Consider the following 21,614-nt stretch of genomic DNA (forward strand, 5'->3'; position numbering starts at 1 on the left):
GCCCACCTGGGGACTTCCCCAGGAGTGACTCAGGAACCCAGATTACAGGGTGTCAGGAAGACAGTTCTCTTGGTTACAAGTGGAAACCAAAGTCTCTGCTTTTTGTGGAACCTAATTCCTCTGAGCCGCCCTCTTGCCCTGATGGGCACTTACTCTGTCTTTGTTTTCCCGGAATCTCAGGCCCCTGGAGAGGCACAGGCTGTCCTCTGGACGCTTGGCCACACATGTTCACCAACCGTGGTGCCTGGGACCCATAGGCCGAATGCCTGGAAAACCCTCTGCTGTGCTTAGGGCTGCCACATGGTGTGGGCATCTATAGTATTCAAACAACTGGAATTACAAAACGCTGGGCTCTGGGCCCTGGACAGGCCCTGCCAGTCACGCACACCTCAGGGCGCAGGTACTGTCTGCCCATGTGTCCCAGGGAGAGGGGAGAGGGGAGCCACCACCTTCAAGAGCCGATTCGTCCCCCTTGGACCCGTCTTGCCACTTCCCCTGACTGTGGCTGCTGGGCCTGGGGTCTCTTGGGCCCTTGGTGTCTCCCACTTCATGCTCCTGGGGACCCTCTCCTCCTTCTGTGCCTCATCCCCTGTAGATCTGCAGGACGCTCAGGTCTCACTCATTTAACAAACTCGCAGCCTCTTGAGCTCCCAGCCTCCTCCAGTGACTCTCTCATCTCTGTCTCCTTCCCAGGCTGGCTCTTCAAGAACTCTTCACGGTCGCTGTCTCCATTAAAGCAGCTCTCACCAGGGATGATGGGCTGTGCTGCGCCTCCCGCCCCCTCATAGTCACATGCAGACGTCCCAGCTGCCACTACCTCGGGATGCGACCGGGTTGGAAACAGGGTCATTGCAGAAGGAACTGGCAGAGGCGCGGTCATGCTGGAGTAGGAGGGCCCCATCCAATCGGGCTGGTGTCCTCGTGAGAAGAAGAAATGAAGGGAAGATGCTGAGAGATGGTGAGGAGAGAGGCCTGGACAGAAAGGTCCCTGGTGCCAGAAAGGTTAGGGGCCGCTGTGTTACAGATTGCCTTATCTCCTCCATGACAGCATCAGCCACGTGATGGGACTTATGTTTTAAGAGGATCACTCCTACAGAGGAGTGTCGTCCCTGAGAAAGGCACCAGCATTTGCTTGTAGGTGACCAAATGTTGACTAATGGTTCGGAAATACCTGAGAAACTTACAATGGTCTTATCAAATCAGCATCCACTTCCCACACTTTGTGTTCCCAGGTGCTCTTGCCTTTCTTGTTTCTCCTCTTGTTTTGTTCTGTAGATTTGGGTGAAGTGAGAGAGTCCTCATACAGATAGTCCAGGTTATATTTTTCATGCGACCACGTGATGAGTTCCATTTTCTGCATCGCTGGTTCCATCTGGTGGTTTGCATGCCCAATCAAAGAGTCGGCTTGGACCTTGCCTGTTGCGGCAATCTGAGAGCAAATGGGAGCTGGCCGATGGAGGGTCAGGGAGAACGGATTCAGGAATGACATTGTAGCACACGCTGCACATCAACTTTGTAAATCAGCAAAACGATGAAAGTTCGCAGATAATCAAGTGGCTTTGGAATTAAGATTTGAAGTATAATTGAGGGAAAGCTGCAATTTAAATAATTATTATGCACAAAAGCAGCATATTTAACATAATGATTTTGCAGAGGATTTTGTGTTAAAATTGTTTTAATTAGGAAAGATCTCTGCATCTATTAAAGCACTTTACAAACTGCAAAGAGAAACCGAGATAATCATCCCCTAAAAGCTTAACATCCTTCCTTTTTCTCCACCCCAAAGATACACACCTCAGTAAGATCATCGGCTGTGAGATGAGAGGGAAATTATATGATCAAAAAACATACTATACACGATAATTAGGGAGGACCTCTCTGATATGATGGCATTTGGGCAAAACCTTAAAGCAAGTGAAGGAATGTGCCACTTGGTGTATTTTTAATTATTTACTTATTTTTGAGACAGAGTCTCCCTCACTCTGTCGCCCGGGCTGGAGTGCAGAGGCGATTCTCCTGCCTCAGCCTCCCGAGTAGCTGGGACTACAGGCGCCCACCACTACATCTGGCTAATTTTTGTATTTTTAGTAGATACGGGGTCTCACCATGTTGCCAAGGCTGGTCTCGAACTCCTGAGCTCAAGTGATCTGCCTACCTTGGCCTCCCAAAGTGCCGGGATTACAGGCATGAGCGACCATGCTTGGCCGTATTTATTATTATTATTTTTTAGTCAAGGGCACAGGCTCTGAGGAGGGGGCCTCCAGAGTGCCCAAGGTGCAGCCAGGACAGCAGAGCAGCTGTAAGGCGGCGGGACAAGGCTGGGGGTGGGGACATAGACTATCATGTAGACTGTTGTAAGTGGGGGAGCCGTGGAATTTCATGTCTAGATCAGGGCACCTTTGAGAATGACAGAGGGTGCTGTTAGTTTTTTATTTTTTACTGTTTTCTGAGACAGAGTCTCGCTTTGTCACCCAGGCTGGAGTGCAGTAGCATGATCTCGGCTCACTGCAACCTCCATCTCCCGGATTCAAATGATTCTCCTACCTCAGCCTCCTGAGTAGCTGGCATTATAGGTGCTTGCCACCCTGCCTGGCAAATATTTGCATTTTTAATAGAGATGGGGTTTCACCATGTTGGCCAGGCTGGTCTCGAACTCCTGACCTCAGGTGATCCGCCTGCCTCGGCCTCCCAAAGTGCTGAGATTATGGGAATGAGCCACCATGCCCAGCCGGGTGCTATTATTAATCGAACATAAACTGGGCCTGACACTAGTAAACTGAAATATAGATGAACCTAACCGTATGGGCACTGGTTTCATTCTGAGCGAGAGAACTGGGAACCGTGAGCCGAGACATGGCATGATATGTCTTCTGTTTTAAAAGGATCACTCTCCTGTAGGAGGCACTGGCCTAAGGCACCACTCTGCCATGAAGCCAGGGCCATCCAGACCTGCCCGCTCTCTCGCCTCCGCCTCCGCTATACTTTATTTTGTCCACAGGGTGTTTGCCTGGAAGCTGAGTGACTCAGGCCGTGTTGCTGCCATTTCCTTATCGTAGCTGGAAGGTTTTGCACCCGAGCCCCACAGCCTGGAGGCAGAGGCTGGGACTCCCTTGAAGCAGAGAAACCTCCTCTGCACTGTCGGAGGCAGTGTGCCTGCCTTGCTGGCCTGGCTGGACCTGTGGCACGCTACTACTCTACTCACTCATGTCAGTTTAGTTCATGGCTTACAGGCATCTCTGCCAGCCCCGCAGCATCTGTTCTGAAAATCAGGTGCTCTGTGCAGGGAACACTCTCTGGAGGCCTATTTCTCATTATTTTAAAAGGGAAAATTAAGACGCCTTACATGTTAACCACCTCCCTCCCCAGCTAAAGCCTGCTCACTTCCTGAAATAATGATAAGAGGGAAGACCAGGTTGTGAAGAGACATGAGTTGCCACTTTGCTTTTGGTTGAACGAAAAAGGGACAGGAGGAGAAACCCCTATGTGTGTATTTACACTTGCAGGTGCTTGGAGACAGGTGAGAAGCTGTCCATCTGGATTTGCTTGGAGGCATGGGACCGGAGGGAGGCATGGGACCGGAGGGAGGAAGACTGCTAATTTAAAAAACATGCATTTCAGTATTACTGTCCTTGCTACAGCAAATAGGAACTATGTAATCAAATAAAACAATAGAATGGTTTATAATAAATATGTTTGGTTGTATGTCGTAGTTTTGGAGTTTGATTATTGACTTTATAATTTTTACAGTGGAATGGGTCCAATTTTCTTTGAAAATATTTTTGTTTCTAGAGTTAGGAAATTGTGACCTGTCTTTAGGGGAGTTACATTTTCTATTCGGCTTTCTTTTTTCTTTTCTTTCTTTCTTTCTTTCTTTCTTTTTTTTTTTTTGAGACGGAGTCTCACTCTGTTGCCAGGCTGCAGGGCAGTGGCGTGATCTCGGCTCACTGTAACCTCCACCTCCCAGGTTGAAGCGATTCTCCTGCCTCAGCCTCCCGAGTACCTGGGACTACAGGTGCCTGCCACCACACCCAGCTAATTTTTGTATTTTTAGTAGAGATAGGGTTTCACCATGTTGGTCAGGATGGTCTAGATCTCTTGACCTCGTGACCCGCCCACCTCAGCCTCTCAAAGTGCTGATATTATAGGCATGAGCCACAGCGCCCAGCCTATTCAGCTTTCTACTATTTGTTGGCTTTAACAATTAAAGCAATCTAGTTATTGCAACTCTGTTATTTTCCATTCTTACTATGTTTTTAACCTTCATTTATCATACATTACTCATTTCCATCGATTTCTGTCAGCTCCTGGGCTCTCCACTTTGTCTGATGTATGTTTATGCTTTTGTATCAGTATGATGCATTTACCTTGTTTTTCTTTATAATAAAGTTGAAGATCCAGTGCCATTTGTCCTTCCTTATTGTTCTCATTTTATTTTAATCCTAATGACTTTAACAATTATGTTTTCAAGTTCAATAAATAATCCTGTTGGGATTTTAATTGAAATTGCGTTCTCTCTATAAATTACCTAGAGCAGATTTATCATCTTTCCCTTTAACCAGAAACATAGTCCATTTCTCCATTTATTCAAGTCTTTTCTCATTTCTTCCTTTTAACACTCATAGACTTCAATTTTCATAAGGTTCTTATACTTTTCTTCCATATTTAGCCCATCATTGATTGTTAAAAATACATTTTGCCACTTTCTTTAAAATATTCATTTTTTATTTCCTTTTCATGTCCTTGTATTATCAATAATTTATATTATGGCACTAATTATATTAGGGGCAAAGGTCATCTACATTGTCCTTTCCTTTCCTGGGAAGACCTATAGTATTTCTCCATTAAGTTGTCTTGTTTAAAAAATATATTAAAAAAGAGTACAGCTGTCTTGTTTAAAATAAAACAAAAGAACTTTATATATGAGTATAGCTGTCTCGTTTAAAAAATACTTGGTTTTTCATTCATTCCTTCATAACATACCTATAGACTATTTTATGCCAGATACTGTTCTGGGAAAAGGCAGTGAACAGAGGACATGAAAATCCCTGTCTTTATTGAGCTTACATTTTATTATGCTGTGAATTAACCTTTTCTATTTAAAAAATTTAAAAATAAGATGAGTAATTTTATCACATGCCTTTTCTGTATGAACTTAAAATGATAAGGCTCACAGGTGGGGAATCCAGTAGAGCCCACTGGCCAAGGATGCCACGCAGTGGGCCTGAAGGCTCCAACCAGAAACTTTAAAATAAAGCTTTACACCTGATAAAGAAGCAGTTGGGAGGGTAGATGTATCATGAAAATTGTATTTTACTGGAAAGGAAGAAGCCCAGGGCAGCTGCCATTGATTAGTTAGCTGTGTGATGTGGGCAAATCATGGTATCATGGTGGGAACTTGGTTAGTTTTCCTCTCTGCAGAATGGTGCAATTGAACTAGCTTTATTCATTTAGTTATTTAAAAATAAGTATGTATGCCTAGTAGACAATTTCCACAGATCCTTTCAGCTCTGGAAACTCTTTATGATTTACATGTGACAAATGCTGGGGAGGGCAATGTTAATTTTTTACATAATTTATTCCATGATTAATGTTACTTTCTTAATAGAAACACACTCAATATAGCCATCTGCCTTTACATTCTTTTATTTGCAAAAGCTGGATAAGAGAAACATGTGTGCCTGATATCTTTCAGTTAGGAAATGTGAGGTATGGAGCATTTGGTCAAGTTAAGGGCTATTAAAAATTTATGCATATTGTCAAAAATTCTTGCACGAATGTGAAAATGCCCATCTCTAGAGTTTGCAGTGATTTAGAAAGCAGAGCTACTACAATGATCAATCTTTCCCCTGAGGTCCGACACTGAGCTTCAACGGGCCTCACCATTTCAGACTCACAGGACAGAGATTTATCTGTGTTTCATCAAGTATGAAAAATATGTGGATGGAGGGGTTTCCAGCCGGTCCCCCCCAAGTCATCCAGCCACCTCCATTAATGTCAGCAGGCCCATAAATTTTTCCCGCATTCTAAAGAAAGCAGCTTGTGCCACTGCACAGAAGCCTCCAAAGGTGGCAGTTGCTGCCTATAAATTCACTTACACTCAATAAAGGCAACTGACTGCACATGGACTTAATTACCATGGCCCTCCTTGGGAAACTGAGGGGCTCACTATTTCTCAAAGGACAGGAAGAAAAAGTGGTACATGAAGCAAGGCAACCTCTTAGCAGCACATTACAAAATCTGATTTATTCATTGATGTGTCTACTTATTACCGGGATAGTCTTAGCAGTTATCACTCAAGACTGAAGCGTCCTTCTTGATTCGAAAGTATTATCTTGAATTCTACTCAGGCTTGAATCCTACAGGAACCTCCCTATCCAACCTCCTTTTTTTTTTTTTTTAATTTTATTAAAAGGAACAATATCTTACTCAGCACACAATTGGCTATTTTGGTTCTGGTCACTCTTCTACTCAGAAAATGAGATGCATGTATTATTTTCACCTTTCTTAAATATTTACTTGTGTAGAAAAATGAATACTCAGGGAAGAAGAGAGTACCTTAGGAAGGGATGGAAAGATTCTCCCGTTCAAAGGCACTGTCATCCCTTTCTCTTCACCGACCCATCATTCAAAACCTGCGCCATCATTCACCCAGCAACCCCAGCAACCCCTCCTCATTGAGAGGAACAGGTCATTCCCTTTTCTAACTCAGGAATCCAGAAAGCTTAGGAAAACAGACATAGGAGAAAAGTCAGGTTAGCAAAATGTTCGGTCATCTACATTTGAATTCACTTCTTATGCACTACTTTTGAAAAGAAGTAATCTTTTACAAGTAGAAACAAGAGTCAGCTGAAGAAAAGCACAACTTTAAGGTCTAGAGGCAAACTTTGAAGATTCCCCAGCCTTATTTGATCAAGTGCTAAATGAATATTTATCATATTTACAAAACACAAAGGCCTGATTGTTTCTGCTCAAAGCAGCACATACATGTTGACATACGTCTCCAAACAACACAGAAATTAAGAGCTTGCGAGAACAAACCGAATGGCTCTATATCCAAAGAACAGCTCTGTCCTCTGCCGCAGATGCATTAAGTACTGTAAAGAACATTCCCAAGTCCTCTTACTTCCCCAGCTACAGTGACTGCAGCAGAGATGCAATAGATTTGAGGTCCTCCACTTTCCCAGGATAGCACCAATTCTAATTTTTTTTTTTTTTTTTTTTTTTGAGACAGAGTCTCACTCTGAGGTTGGAGTGCAGTGGTGCAATCTCAGCTCACTGCAACCTCTGTCTCCTGGGTTCAAGTGATTCTCCTGCCAAAGCCTCCTTAGTAGCTGGGATTACAGGTGCCTGCCACCATGCCTGGCTCATTTTTTACATTTTTAGTAGAGACGGGGTTTCATCATGTTGGCCAGGCTGGTCTCGAACTCCTGACCACAGCTGATCCACCTGTCTCAGCCTCCCAAAGTGCTGGGATTACAAATGTGAGCCACTGTGCCCGGCCCAGTTTTAATTTTTTAGTGGTGTCCTTCCCCTCTTTAGAGTGATTCTCTGCCCTGGATGGCATGCAGAGGGTAGCAGTGACTGCTTAGCCCATGGGTTCTTCAGGTCATGCCCCATTGGCAGCAGCAGGGATCTCGTTTGTCACTTGGATTCCAGTGGGATGGACAGAAAAGCACAATAGAGGGTATACTGGGACCCAAGGGTGCAACCTGGAACAGCAGGTCCATAAAGAGAAAATCCATTCAGTGCATTTGCCAAAGAGCCCTGAATCTGTCTTTCATCATGACTTGGCGCCTGGATAAACCAAGAGAGCCTAGAGCTGCTGGATGTTCTTAATTTGTTTTACTGTGATGACTGACATCAAAACCTGCAATTTCACGCGAGCATGCACCTGTCCCGAAGGCCTCAGTGAATAATGCCTGGACCTTAAGTTCTCATCCCACCTCTTCCTCCATTCAACCTAATATATTTTCCACCAAAGCAAACAGTAGAAAAAGTTATTTGCCTTCTCATATGAGTAACCTATACATGGTTCACATCTCTACAGATCACAGCTGCTTTTGAGAATTTACTAAAAATATAATTACACAAGGAATTCAAAATAATGAGCCTCTAACTCACCTCTCTGTATGTGACCATCAGTCTCCCTCTGTCTTTCTAAAACCTCTTTTTTCATGCTGAAAGTAATTCACGCTCCATGCAGAAAACGGACTACAAAGGGAAAGAATACATACAGCCATGGTCCTCAGAAGATATCTATTGTGAACCTTCAGGTGGCTTCCTTTGATGTCCTTAGAAGTCCTCAGAGAGAACAATTCTGAACTTTCTCTTGAGAAACAATTCCAGTTTTACACAATGCTCGTGTTTCAAAAAGTCTTTACTCACCCAGATTGTAGTTCTCAATCTGACAGTAACTAGGCAGGTTTTTAGCCAAGTTACCTGACTTTTCTGAGTCTGCTTTGTCATCTATAAAATAATTGGGGCAAGCCACAGCCAGCTTTCTCAAATCACGCGATTCTTCTCCTTCTCTCTTTCTCCCCTCCTCTGTCTTTTTCTCTTTTCCTTTTAACTACACAGAACCATCACTACGCTCTGCATGAAGATGCTAAGAAGTAGGAGAGAGGCAATTAGGAGTTAGGAAAGACCCGGGTTCCCAGGCGGCACCTAGTGAGCCATGTGACTTTGTGCAACCACCATCTGTTTCCAACAAAATGCTGACCACCTACCACTCCTCTGCAACACGTGGCTGAGGACATTTGTGCTGGCATGCTCAGAAGGAGGAGACCCACTTGGTGTTGTGGGAATCAGAAACCTGAATATTAATTCCAGCTTCACCTGTTACGAGCCATGAGCCCTGAGAAAGCCACTGAGCATGTCTAAGACTTGGGTTCCCATGACAGCTTTCTGGGGCAGCACCTGGTGCCGTCCCCTTGCCTAGCAGGAGCAGTAGAGAAATGCAAGTTCATCTGAGAGAAAGGACCAGCTTTTAAAGGCGTGACTAGTGAGGGGAGGTGCTGCAGGCCTGAGAGCTCAGAGATACTAGCAGGGAGAGCATCAGGCTGGAGTGGAGGGAGGAACGTGAAGACGTGACATTCTGTCCATTGCCCGAAGCTCTCTGGACAGTGAGTACGGTCGCTCTTGCTATTTGCGAATTAGCTCTCGAGTTCGACTGGCATCTACTGGGAAGATGACAGACAAGGAATCTGGAGGTCTCCCCAGGTCCCGCAAGCCTTCGAACGACAAAGCTGAACTCGCAGAACTGTACACTGAAAGGGGAGAATTTTACTGCATTTAAGCTGTATCTTAATTTTAAAAATGAAAAAAAAAAATAAAAAACAAAACAAAAAAAAACAACGAAGCGTTTCAAGACCTCCTCCAGAAAGAATGAGCATTTGCTGGCGATCTGGAGGCATGCCCTGGAGACTCAAGCATACTGCGTGCTGTTTTTTTCTTTTTTTCAGTTTGTCTGCCCTGTTATTATCCCCTCAGCTGCATGTCCACCCCCACCACTGGCAGCCCTTGCTCTCCGCGCCTCCACCACCAGCCAGTCTCTCCTTTTGTAGGTTGGCAATGCAGCATTTTGACTGTGGGAGCCAAAGAAGCTGTGTACAGCTGTGAATACAAAGGCCCCCGACTCCAGAATAAAAACATGGGGTACTATGAATATGGGAAACATCCAAATTGCAAGTCATTTATTTGAGAATCTGATAGACTTTCTATAGGTTTAACATGATTACTGAGGGTGTATCTTGTGCCACATATTGTTCTAAGGGCTTTATAGTTACAAATCTGTATTACTCTACCTATGAGGTAGGTACTATTACTATCCCTACCTCCTTTTTAAGATGAGGAAATGGAGGCACAGAAAGGTTAAGTAACTGGCTCAAGGTCACACAGCCTGCAAGTGATAGAGCCGGGATTTGAACCCAGGCAGCCTGGCTCTAGGGCCTCTGCTCCTCTGCATGTGTGTGGCATTTGCAATGCATTTGTTGATTAGAGATACAGAAGACACCATCACATCACAAGACTGAAAGCAGTGGCTGGTCTACACCCTCAGTCAGGCTCGTGTGCCGAGGACCCTGACAACCTCAAACCCCCGAGTTTTCCCAGGTCACCCCACTTCTGACTGATTATGTGTTGGCTTAAAAGACGGAATGTGGCTACCTAATTTACATCACTTTCAGATTCCTCAAGCTTACGTGAATTAAAAGGAATCTGCTAAAATCAGACTAGCAATGCCCTTCGGCCAGTGCCAGAGCTGGCACCTGATGGGAGTGGGGTAGAGGGTGGGTGTTTACTCCCTCTGCACTGAAGAATGAGCTGGAAGTCAGGCATATTTTCAACAAATGAAGTAACAGGCATAGGTGGCGGAGAAATGGCAATGTTCCACGATAGTGCAATTTGGAATTTTCACTTGGAAAGATTGTGAGGCCTAGAATCAGTCCCAGGGTCCAGAGATGACAGCCACTCAGGTGGCTCCGAAGCCCATGGGGAGATGAGGAGAGGCTGCTGCATCTTCAGGGGCAGGAGCCCACAGTCCCGAGGCTGGCTGTGGGCCACGCAGCCCACCTGGGCTTCAGGCTTCTCTGTTATCACCCCAAGGGGCTGGATGAAGTTACAGCTGAGACCCCTTTATGATACTTTAACGTGAAGCTTATTGATACATCCTGAGACCTAGACGGCAGTTCAAGCTGTGAGAAAAACCAATCAGAGCAAGATGTTTTCTGATAACAAGTGTACCCGTGACTGCTCTGTCCAATATGGGAGCCACTAGCAACAAGGGGCCATCAAAGCTTAAATTTAATGAAATAAAATGAACTGAAATTAAAAATTCAGATCCTCAGTCACCCCAACCACCTTTCAAGTGCTCAGTGGCCCCATGTGGCCAGAGGCTACCACACCAAACAGTGCACATCAAGCACGTTTCCACCACTGCACGAAGTCCTATTGCACAGCCCTGGTCAGGACAAATACAAACGTCTGTAATTTCCTCCTTCGTTATGAATGCTATTCATGAATGAACAGGATTATGACGCTCATCTCATAAAGCTGTTGAGAGTTGTAGTAGACACTGAATAATGATCGCTAAAGATACTGAGTAAAAATCCCCAGAGTCTGTAAATGGTATTGCATATGAAAAAAGGGGTTTTGTAGATGTGATTAGATTCATGAGAGGGGGAGATGATTGTGGATTAGTCAGGTATGTCCTAAATGCAGTCTTAAGTGTCCTATAAGAGAGAGGTAGAAGGAGATTAGATGCACATAGAAGACAACGAGGTAACGTGACCACAGAAGCACAGAACAGAGCGATGTGACCACAAGCCAAGGAATGCTGGAAGCCCCCAGAAGCTGGCAGAGGCAAGGAAGGGAGCTTCCAGAGGGAGCACAGCCCTGCCAGCACCTTGATGTCAGTCTCCCAACCTGTGAACTGGGAGAAAATAAATTTCTATTGTTTTAAGCCACCAAGTTTGTGGTAATTTGTTACAATTCAACAGTAAACCAATACAAGGGTTAAATTAGTTAAAGTATAAAGCACTTCAAATTCCTGATGTAGAATTATAGAATGAGTGCTCAGCAACTGTGAGTCTCTATTATTATTATTATTATTGAATACACACCTAATGTGTCCAACCACCAAAATGGTACTAATTACAGGGGAGGCCAGGGGTGGGGTACAGGGAAGGAGCCCACACTTGAGTTGTGACTCTGGGAGGAGGAGATAGGGCCAAAGGTTTAAGTAGATGGCATCAGTGTTTGCTTGATGAACAACTGAAGCGCCTCCAAACCCAAAGCATGTTCCTTAAATTGCAATATTTGACAAAAATAGCTATCTCAAATCATTTATATAGTACAAAGAAAAATAATCACAACTATCACACTATCTAGAAAATTCTAGGCCTGTACAGCTTAAGTGTGAAGCAAGAGAAAACACACCGGCATGGAGGCAGGACGTAAAATCCAAGAGAATTAACTAAAAAACTACAAGAACTAATGTGGGAATTCACTTAGGGATGCACACACTATATACAAGTCTGCAACCAATCACAAGGAAAATATTGGAAGAAAATCTCATTCGAAACAGAAAATGCACACATAAAATGCATACCCTCAACAAGTAATTTGTGGGGCCCAAGTATTTTATTTGCATCACCTCATTTGACCCTACAGAGTCAGAGAAGTGATACTCAGGGGCTCCCAGCCAGCAAGGGGGCATTCGCTGGCAGAAACCGTGCAATGGGCTGCTGGGACAGTATCGTTTTTCTCACTGTTGCTTTCTTGCCCTCTCTTTCTGGCTTTCCTATAAGCCAGTTAAATTTAAAAAAAAAAAGGCCGGGCGCGGTGGCTCACAACTGTAATCCCAGCACTTTGGGAGGCTGAGGCAGATGGATCACCTGAGGTCAGGAGTTTGAGACCAGCCTGGCCAACATGGTGAAACCCCGTCTCTACTGAAAATACAAAAATTAGCTGTGCATGGTGGCGGGTACCTGCAATCCTGGCTACTCGGGAGGCTGAAGCACCAGAATTTCTTGAACCTGGGAGGCGGAGGTTGCAGGGAGCCGAGATTGCACCACTGCACTCCAGTCTGAGCAACAGAGTGAGACTCTGGCTCAAAAAACAAAAAAAGGCAAATGATAAACTGGGAAGTCATTATTGCAATAATTCAAAAGGCTTTGGTATCTGTAATACATATATAACTACATTGTAGAGATCACCCAAAGAAAAGAAAAAAAACACCCAAAAGGGAAGCGGATAAATGACTGGGCATTTTACAATGCTTGTGACAAAGAAACCAAAAGATTCTTTAACCTCCCTATTAATGCAATGCACACAAATTAAAAGATGACTGAGATACCATTTTTATCAATTTGGTAAAATATTTAAAAAGATCATAATCAATTAATTAACTAGTGCATCCATGCAATCGAAAGTGAGGCCATCAAAACAAAGATGGTTTTCTTTGGAAAAATATTTTAAGGACAAGGGAAAAGTCAATGTTAAATTTTTACAAATTGGAGAAATGATACCTAAAACTGTAATTAAAATATATATGTGAAAGGAAAGGACTGGAAGGAAATTTATCAAAAAATTTCATGGTAGCTATCTCTACATCCTCACAGATGATTTCAATTTTCCTCTTTAAGCTCTATCTTGTGAATGCTCTACAGTGATCACTACTTTCAACATTGGGGAAAAAAACTTCACGTACAATAATGTAGAAATTGAATTAAAAAACAAAGAACCCCTTTTGGCAACTATAAGCGCCAATTCAATGAGATAAGCATAAGTATTCCGAATCGTGGGAGTGCATATTAACTGTAGCTTTTAAGAATTTGTTGAGCCATCATTGTGTGTCCTATTGGAATTTATCCTGAGGACTGACCATGTTTCATGTTTCAAAAGACAATATTTGCTTTTTATTTGCCTTTGATTTAAAAAAGCAAGGAAAGGGATTTTATCAAAGTCAATCAGATAAGTATAATCCAATTAAGGAAAATAAATTCACTCTTGACCTTCCATTACTTCAAAAAGAGGCATTTTTACATCTTTGCGAAGTCTGCACAGCACACCCACGAGGATGACTCTAACTGGCCTCCAAACTGTCAGGTCAGGGACATTGGATAAAGTGTTCTCAAGGGACAGGCCAGTGAGGGCCGGATCTTCAAAGGTGCCCATAAACCCTGGGACAACTGAGAAGGCGCTCCCGGGATGACATGCAGAGCTGCTTCCGTCTCCCATGACCCTGCTGGGACCTCAGGTGGGGAAGCAACTCACATCCACGGCCAGCCCCGTCTCCCTACCCTTTGGTCAAAAGACGATTGCCACGGGTGTCTAAGTTATATTCATTGACGTTTCTAAAATCAGGGTGTCTTAAAAACGTAAAATCAACCCAAACAGATGGCCTTTCTTTTTCCTTACATATATGTTTTAGTGAGGGTTTTTATTATAAATATAAAAATAACACTTATTTTCTCTACTTCTAACAGTAGAGAAAAATATGAAACAAAAAGTAACCCTACCACTCTAGCCCCTAGAAGTAGCCATGCTGACAGTTTCTGGTGTATCCTTCCTGAAGTTTCCATCCATCTGCAAATATATATTTATTTTATTTATTTATTTTTTGAGGCGGAGTCTTGCTCTGTTGTCCAGGCTGGAGTGCAGTGGTGCATTCTCGGCTCACTGCAACCTCCACCTCCCGGGTTCAAGCAATCCTCTCGCCTCAACCTCCTGAGTAGCTGGGATTACGGTCACCCGCCACCAAGCCCAGCTAATTTTTGCATTTTTAGTAGAGATGGGGTTTCACCATGTTGGCCCAGGCTGGTCTCAAACTCTTGACCTCAGGTGATCTGCCCACCTCAGCCTCTCAAAGTATTGGGATTACAGGTGTGAGCCACCGTGCCTGGCCTGCAAACATAGACTTAATAAGTTAAATCTGTTTGTGAATATATATATAAAAAAATATAAATATTTTAGCATATTTGGGGTTACAGTTGTACATAGTGCTTTCAACTTGGTTTTGCCACTTAATAATAAATTAGATTTTACCCTGTCTATATGAAAGTAAAGAATCATTTCATTTACAGAAAATATATTTTTGAATACCTATTCTTTGACACACGAGAAAATGGGGGAAGTTCCTGATAAGGGAAATTCATGAACATTGAGCACACAGCATATAATCCTAGTTAGCTATGGAAAGGACAGTTTTAGGTGTAAACCAACGTGATTTAATCAGAAGACTTAAATCTTTTGAAACAATGCCTTTCTACCTGCATTTCCATGATTGCAACTGCACAAAATCATCCCAAGTATATTTTCTCCAGACCCAATTATGTAACTGAATAAGAATGAAAAACTGTAATACCATTGGCTTGAAGCACCATTCACTGCTTATTCATGAAATTTATATACCAGTTTCATCCTGCTAGCAGGCACAGTCTTAATGGGACCTGCAGTTTACATGGGAGGGGGACATCTGAGTGAGCAGTGGTTATAGTCTGGGAGAAATGACAGTGGCCCACACTTAAGAGGTCTAAGCACCCTTCATCTGTTCACAACTCTGTGAAACAGGGACGATTCTTGTTCTCATATTACAGATGAGGAAACCTACGCACAGAGAAGCTAAGTGACTTGCCCAAGTGTACACAGCTATTTTGCGGGAAGCAATGACTCCAGTTTGCATTCCTAATCATTGTGTCAAACTGCCCGGAGGAGCAAAGCGGAGGGGTTCTCAGAGCTCACGCAGGAGACGGAAGGAACCTGGGAGGGAATGGTCAGGGGGCTTTCATCACAAGTCATTCTCAACTTGAACAACAAAGCAGTGGGGCAGCACGGTGAGGAAGCGAAAGAGAGGAGTGAGGGTGGGGACCCTGAGTCCTTGGGACCCATCCTGTAAGGGCCTCAGTCAAAGAGCGGGGTGAATGTTGAGACCACAGCGGAAGCCCCGGAGTGGCTGACGAGAATCTGTGAACTTCGAGGCGGTGCTCATCTTCCCACCTGGGCAGCATTTTCGATGGTAGCAAAATGGAGGGGACCTGATGGATAGGCCCCTGAGACATGGGCCTGGCACCACCTATGTTCATGGGGGAGAACTAGCAGCCAGCAGAGCCGGGCTCAGACCCAAGAGCCTTGGACTGTGGGTGGCCAGTGCCTGGGGACAAGTGGCAGAAACCACGGGCTGCAAAGGAAGCCCCCAACAGACTAGGTGGGCCGGACCAGCACAGCCACACCACATGGCTGTAGAAACCCACCAAGGGCTGGGTGCAGTGGCTCACGCCTGTAATCCCAGCACTTTGGGAGGCCGAGGCGGGTGGATTACTTGAGGTTAGGAGTTTGAGACCAGTCTGGCCACATGGTGAAGCCCTGTCTCTACTAAAAATACAAAATTAGCCTGGTATGGTGGTGTGCACCTGTAATCCCAGCTACTCGGGAGGCTGAGGCAGAAGAATCACTTAAACTTGGGTGGCGGAGGTTGCAGTGAGCCGAGATCACATCACTGCACTCCAGGCGGGGTGACACAGCGAGACTGTCTCAAAAACAAACAAACAAACACACAAAAAAAAAACTCACCAGGGTATGAAATGGTGTGCCTGGCACTCTCCCCAGCTGCCAGCTGTTAGTGTAAGGATATGAAATTTCCTTTTACAGTCAGATGCAGTAAGGAGAAGAAAAATGGGGCAAGATTCTTGAGAGAGAGACATTTAAATTGACTTCAAATTTACCCAGGAGAGACAGTTAACCTGAAAGAGACTAGTTTAAACCAGAAGAGACAAAGTCACCTATAATTGGCAAATGCAAGTCTTCCCTCCCCCACTGCTTTTTAAAATTATTTATTTATTGTCTTTTTTACTGTGACCCATTTTTGATGAAGATGCAAGTCTTATACCATGAGCAGGAGTGGGAGTCTGAGAACGATGGTAGTGACTGGAAAACTGGGTTTTGGTATTCTGGATAACAGAACATGATATTTTAAAGAACGACAAGCATTGGCATTTTTGCTGATATACTACTATTACTGTGATATATTTCTAACAGCTTTATGGAGGCCTGAGTGATATACAATAAACTGATCATATTTCAAGGATAGAATTTTATAAGTTTTGACAAATATATGCTCTCATGAAACCATCCCCAGAAAGCAAGGAGGAAAGTGATGGAGAAAGGAGGGCTATGTGCACATCGATACCATCTGCTCAATTAACAGCAGCCCTCCATCTCCATTTATCATCATCAGTACAGAATTTACACAACATCAAATTCCTCATTTTAAATACCCCCTCATTCAAAATATCCCATTTTGCTATAAAATATCTCTGATAAATAAGACATAGAAAGAAAATCTCACAAATGTAATCAATTTTGAATTTTTAAAAGTCATCACTTTTAAAATTGTATTGTAGGAAAGGATGGAACTCTCAGTCAAAAGCATGTCACTGTTATGTCAAACACTCGTGAAGAAACTTTAGTATAAAACTGAAGTATTATTGAGGAGATAATGTATTAGGATCCCACATAAAGTTAATACAAGAAGTTTATAGTACTTTAGATTTTTGTAAATCACTGTAAAAGTAATTGATATGTATTAGACACCTATTGCTGCATAACAAGTCATTCCAAGCCTTAGCAGCTTGAAACAACAAACACATATTGCATCACAGTTTATGTGGGTGGGGAATCAGATGTGGCTCAGCTGGGCGCCTCTGCTTCAAGGTCTCCCACAAGGCTGTCATCAAAGTGCTGGTGGGGACTGTGGTCTCATCTGATGGCTCACCTGGGTCAAGGGGATTCACTTCCAAGTCTATGCCTGTGGTTGGTGGGTAGCATTTAGTTCTCAGGCTGCTGGAGGGGGGCCCTCAGCTTCTCAATGGCTGTTGCTCGGGAGCCTCCCCCAGCTCCCTGCCATGTGGGCCTCTCCACTGGGCAGCAGACACTATGGTGGCTGACTCCTCTGAGCCAGCAAGGGAAAAGGCAAGTGAGAGAGCAGGAAAGGCAAGCAGGATGAAGGTGATATCCCATCACTCTAGCCATATCCTTGTCTTTGGAAGTGAGTTACTAGGTATACCTTACACTTCAGGGGAGGGATCACTGGAGGCCAGCTTAGAGGCTGCCTGCCACAGATATCTTTCAACAGAATCTTTTGAGAGAAAGTTCGATTTTTCTACTGCCAACATTTAAATTCTCTGGTCCTGATGAGCTAACCACAGTTGGCGTCAGAACATCTTGAGACCTGATGTAATATGATGCAATACCCCATCAAGAAAACAGATGGCCAAGTCTGCCTTCCATGGCTCCTGGGATTTATCATAACAATCTGCCCTCTTTTCTTCCCTTCTTGAAATAAAATTGGTTTAAAAAATTCTTCTAATTAGGTTACCAACAAACTGTTCTGCTGGGTAGAAAAATTCTCTGATGAATACCATTTAAAAACCATCTTTTGTAAACAAGTTTTAACTCATTTAATGTTTCATTTAAGAGCATTAAAGAACACCCTTAAATATGAATATGCTTGGAGCCTTGTCCCCAAAACTACCTATCTACCCATTTGATAAAGTTTGGATGCCCCCTCCAAATCTCATGTTGAAATGTGATCCCTAGCGTTGGAGGTAGGGCCTGGTGGGAGGTGTCTGGGTCATGGGGGCAGATCCCTCATGGTTTGGTGCTGTCCTTGCTATAGTGAGGGAGTTCTTGCAAGATCTGGTTGTTTAAAAGTGTGTGTGGCACCACCCTCCCACTGCCAACCCCACACTCTCTCTTTTGCTCTTGCTCTTGCCATTTGACACGCCTCCTCCTGCATCACCTTCCACTGTAAGTTGAGTTAAAGCTCCCCAAGGCAAACAGGAGCAGATACCAGCACTATGCTTCCCGTAAAGCTTGTAGAACCTTGAGCCAATTAGGTTTCTTTTCCTTAGAAATTATCTGGCCTCAGATATTTCTTCATAGCAACGCAAGAACCACATAACACACCATCATTTCAAGGAGACCTGGTGGCCAGGTGTCAAGTCCCAGGAATCAGCAGCTGCCTCAAAGCATTATGACCGAGAGGGACCATGATCGAGAATCTCAAGCTTCTTACAAGTAGAGAGGCTGGCTAGATGCCAGAAGGGAAGGTTGTTTCTGGGTCCCGTGGCTTTCGGACAGACCTGGCATGTGAAGTCCTGCCATCCTGGGGCTATGTCATGCACCCATTATATTCCAAGCCATGTGGTCACAGAGGCACTATGTGGACCGTTTTTCCATATTTAAAAAAATTAATTTCTGAATTCTTAGCCTTGGCACTTCACGCTTCTAAAACAAAGCCAAGAAACCTCATGACTCTATATCAATATGCTTCTGTGCTTAAAAACATACAATAACCTCAGACACTAAAGAACAGACTGTCTGGACATATCACGATGTAGCTCATATTCACCTGCATTCAATGAACCAATGCCGGATCTGGTCTTGAAGGTTCTCCTTGATGTCCAGGCCTTCTATCAACTTTAGGTCATTCTTGATGGTAACCAGGGCTTCCCTGTAGTCCTCTTCATGCTTCATCTGCACCTCGTTCCGCAGGCGGTCCACCTTTTCAGCCTGGATTACTGTAGCACTGACTTCATTAAAGAGAGGAGGTGGATTCTGAAAATATATACAAACAAAAAGGTTTGAGGTCATAAAAGTTACAGAGCTGGCAAAAATATCAGAAACTAAACAAATGTGTTAATATCTTCCATAGTGTCCTAGCAAAGGCAAATAAGAAATGCAAGCATCCAGAGGAAGCAAAGCTAACTGAGTACATTTACTCAGTGTATTTAATCCACAGTCCCTGACGTAATGCTTTGTGTTCTTTTGTTTTGAAGTTTTCAGCTTCAATATGTTTGAGGTTTCTCTCTTGTCAACAACATAGATCTGGATTAAAAAAACTCAATCTGAGAATTATAGAAAAGAAAAATTTTATTCATTGTATAGAAGAAACATTTGGAGATAATCTTCTTAAGTTTCTTATCTAACACACTTTCTTTTTGTTTTGTTTTGTTTTTTTCCTTTCCTACCTTCTGCTGGATTTATGGAGTTAGTTTTGTTCATTCTTATCATGTAGTGGTTTAAAAATTATACATCTTATTTTAATCTTCTACTGGTTATCTTAAAATTTTAACATGTTACTTAATATCTGTATTTCTATCTGTCTAGAATTTATCATAATCTAGAGCTTCTTTGAACAAGTATAGGACCTATGCATGTGTTCACTTTTCTTCCCACAACCTCTCATTTTATAATATCATAGACTAATTAATTTTGAAAACATGTGTTTACATTTAACTATGAGATGTCCTGGTTTCTCTGTTTACCCTTTGCATTAGTCCATTTTTGCATTGCTATAAAAGAATACTGGAGGGTGGGTAATTTATAAGGAAAATAAGTTTATTTTGGCTCATAGTTCTGCAGCTGTATGAGAAGCATGGTGCCAGCATCTGCGTGGCTTCGGGTGAGGCCTCAGGAAACTTACAATCATGGCGGAAGATGACAGGGAACCAGTGCCTCACGTGGTGAAAGGGAGCAAGAGAGAAAGAAGGGGAGGTCCCAGATTCATATAAAAAACCAGATCTTGTGTGAACGGAGAGAATTCGCTTATCACCAAGGAGATGGTGCTAAGCCATTCATGAGAGATCTGCCCCCATGATCCATCACCTCCCACTAGGCTCCACCTCCAACATTAGGAATCACATTTCAACACGAGATTTGGAGGGTACAAACATCCAAACCATATGACCCTTGTTCTTTTTTGTATTCAGTTTTCCTTTTGCTGAAGTATGTCCTTGAGTGTAACTTTCAGAATGAATATGTACAGCCATAAATATTATAAGGACTTGCATTTGTAAGGATGTCTTCATTTGGTCCCTCCCACTTGAATGGCATTTTGGTAGTTCCTTTGAGGAATTCTACTTCTAATATGTAGAGTTTCCAGCTCCATTTTTGCAAACGGAATTGTTGTTCCTTTGCAAGTAAGCTGTTTACCTCCCTGAAATGCTTTACTCTTAAGAGTTTTGAAAGTTCATTAAAATGTATCTAGGTGTAGGCATTTCTTCATTCATTGTATTCTCCTTTGGTAGGTCTATTCAATATAAAGAATTACCTTCAACTCTTCAAGTTTTCCTTCTATTATCTCTTTCTCTCCATTTCCTTGTCTGCAGTAAACATTAGATAAATGCCAGACCACCAGATTGATCTTTCATGACTCTGAGCTTTTATATTTTCCATTTGTCTATTTGCACTAGGTGATAGTGCAAATAGGAGAAAAAAATCACTATGTTATAGCGCAGATAGGAGATTTCTTTAGCTTTATCTTCCAGAACCAATTTGCTTTTCAGTTATGTGTACCATTTGGATTATTTAAATTTTGGAGTGGTTACTGTTGTTGTTTTAATTTTGGGCATGCTCTTATATTCCCAGAATAGTTTCTTATTTTATACTTGTTCCTTTCTTATTTTTTGTAGTCACTATGGTGAACACTATTGTGATTGTTGTCATTAGGACAGGCTGCACCAATAGCTAAGTGGGCGAAATCCAGGAATACTAGGGAGCTCTGGAGTAAAGAAATGTCCAAGGGTAAGAGAACAACGTTAAAGTCCATTTTGAAAGCTGTGAAACAAGAATATGACAAAATTCAAGACCCTGTTTATAAGAGACATTAGCAAAACTATAAACTTAAATCAATTACTTCAAAAAAATCATTATCTTAAAGATTCAATTCACGTCTTAAACTAAAATTCTGAACGAATTAGTTAAATGTAACACAAATGTACACACACATATACACACACTCTCAAAGAAATACCTATGAACCTCTGGAAGTGGGAGGGATTTCACAATGAAGATGTCGTTAAAATACAGTGTCCACTCACCCCATAAAGTCAGTGAAAAGAGAACAGGAAACCACATATATCATACTTGGTAAATATATGCATTAGAAAATCCTAAGGAAATTTGAGCCAATTTTCTAAGTTTAGTAAAATGAGAACAAACAACTTTTCTTTTTTGGAGACAAAGTCTCACTCTGTCACCCAGGCTGGAGTACAATGGCACAATCTCAGCTCACTGCAACCTCTGCCTCCTGGGCTCAAGCAATCTTCCCACCTCAG

The 21,614-nt window shown here is 43.0% G+C and overlaps 1 protein-coding gene across 3 annotated transcripts in view; it reads right to left on the reverse strand.

Moving 5' to 3' along the window:
* IQCA1 (IQ motif containing with AAA domain 1) overlaps window positions 1-21,614 on the reverse strand; it is a 182,471-nt gene that overhangs the window by 111,736 nt on the left and 49,121 nt on the right. For all 3 annotated transcript variants that reach the window (XM_011980286.1, XM_011980285.1, XM_011980284.1), the window contains exon 6: window positions 18,908-19,113. In XM_011980286.1, the coding sequence (XP_011835676.1) occupies window positions 18,908-19,113 (206 nt within the window). The remainder of the gene's footprint in view (window positions 1-18,907; window positions 19,114-21,614) is intronic.

The sequence above is a fragment of the Mandrillus leucophaeus genome, unplaced genomic scaffold (assembly GCF_000951045.1).
Source record: "Mandrillus leucophaeus isolate KB7577 unplaced genomic scaffold, Mleu.le_1.0 Scaffold21, whole genome shotgun sequence".
NCBI lineage: Eukaryota > Metazoa > Chordata > Mammalia > Primates > Cercopithecidae > Mandrillus > Mandrillus leucophaeus.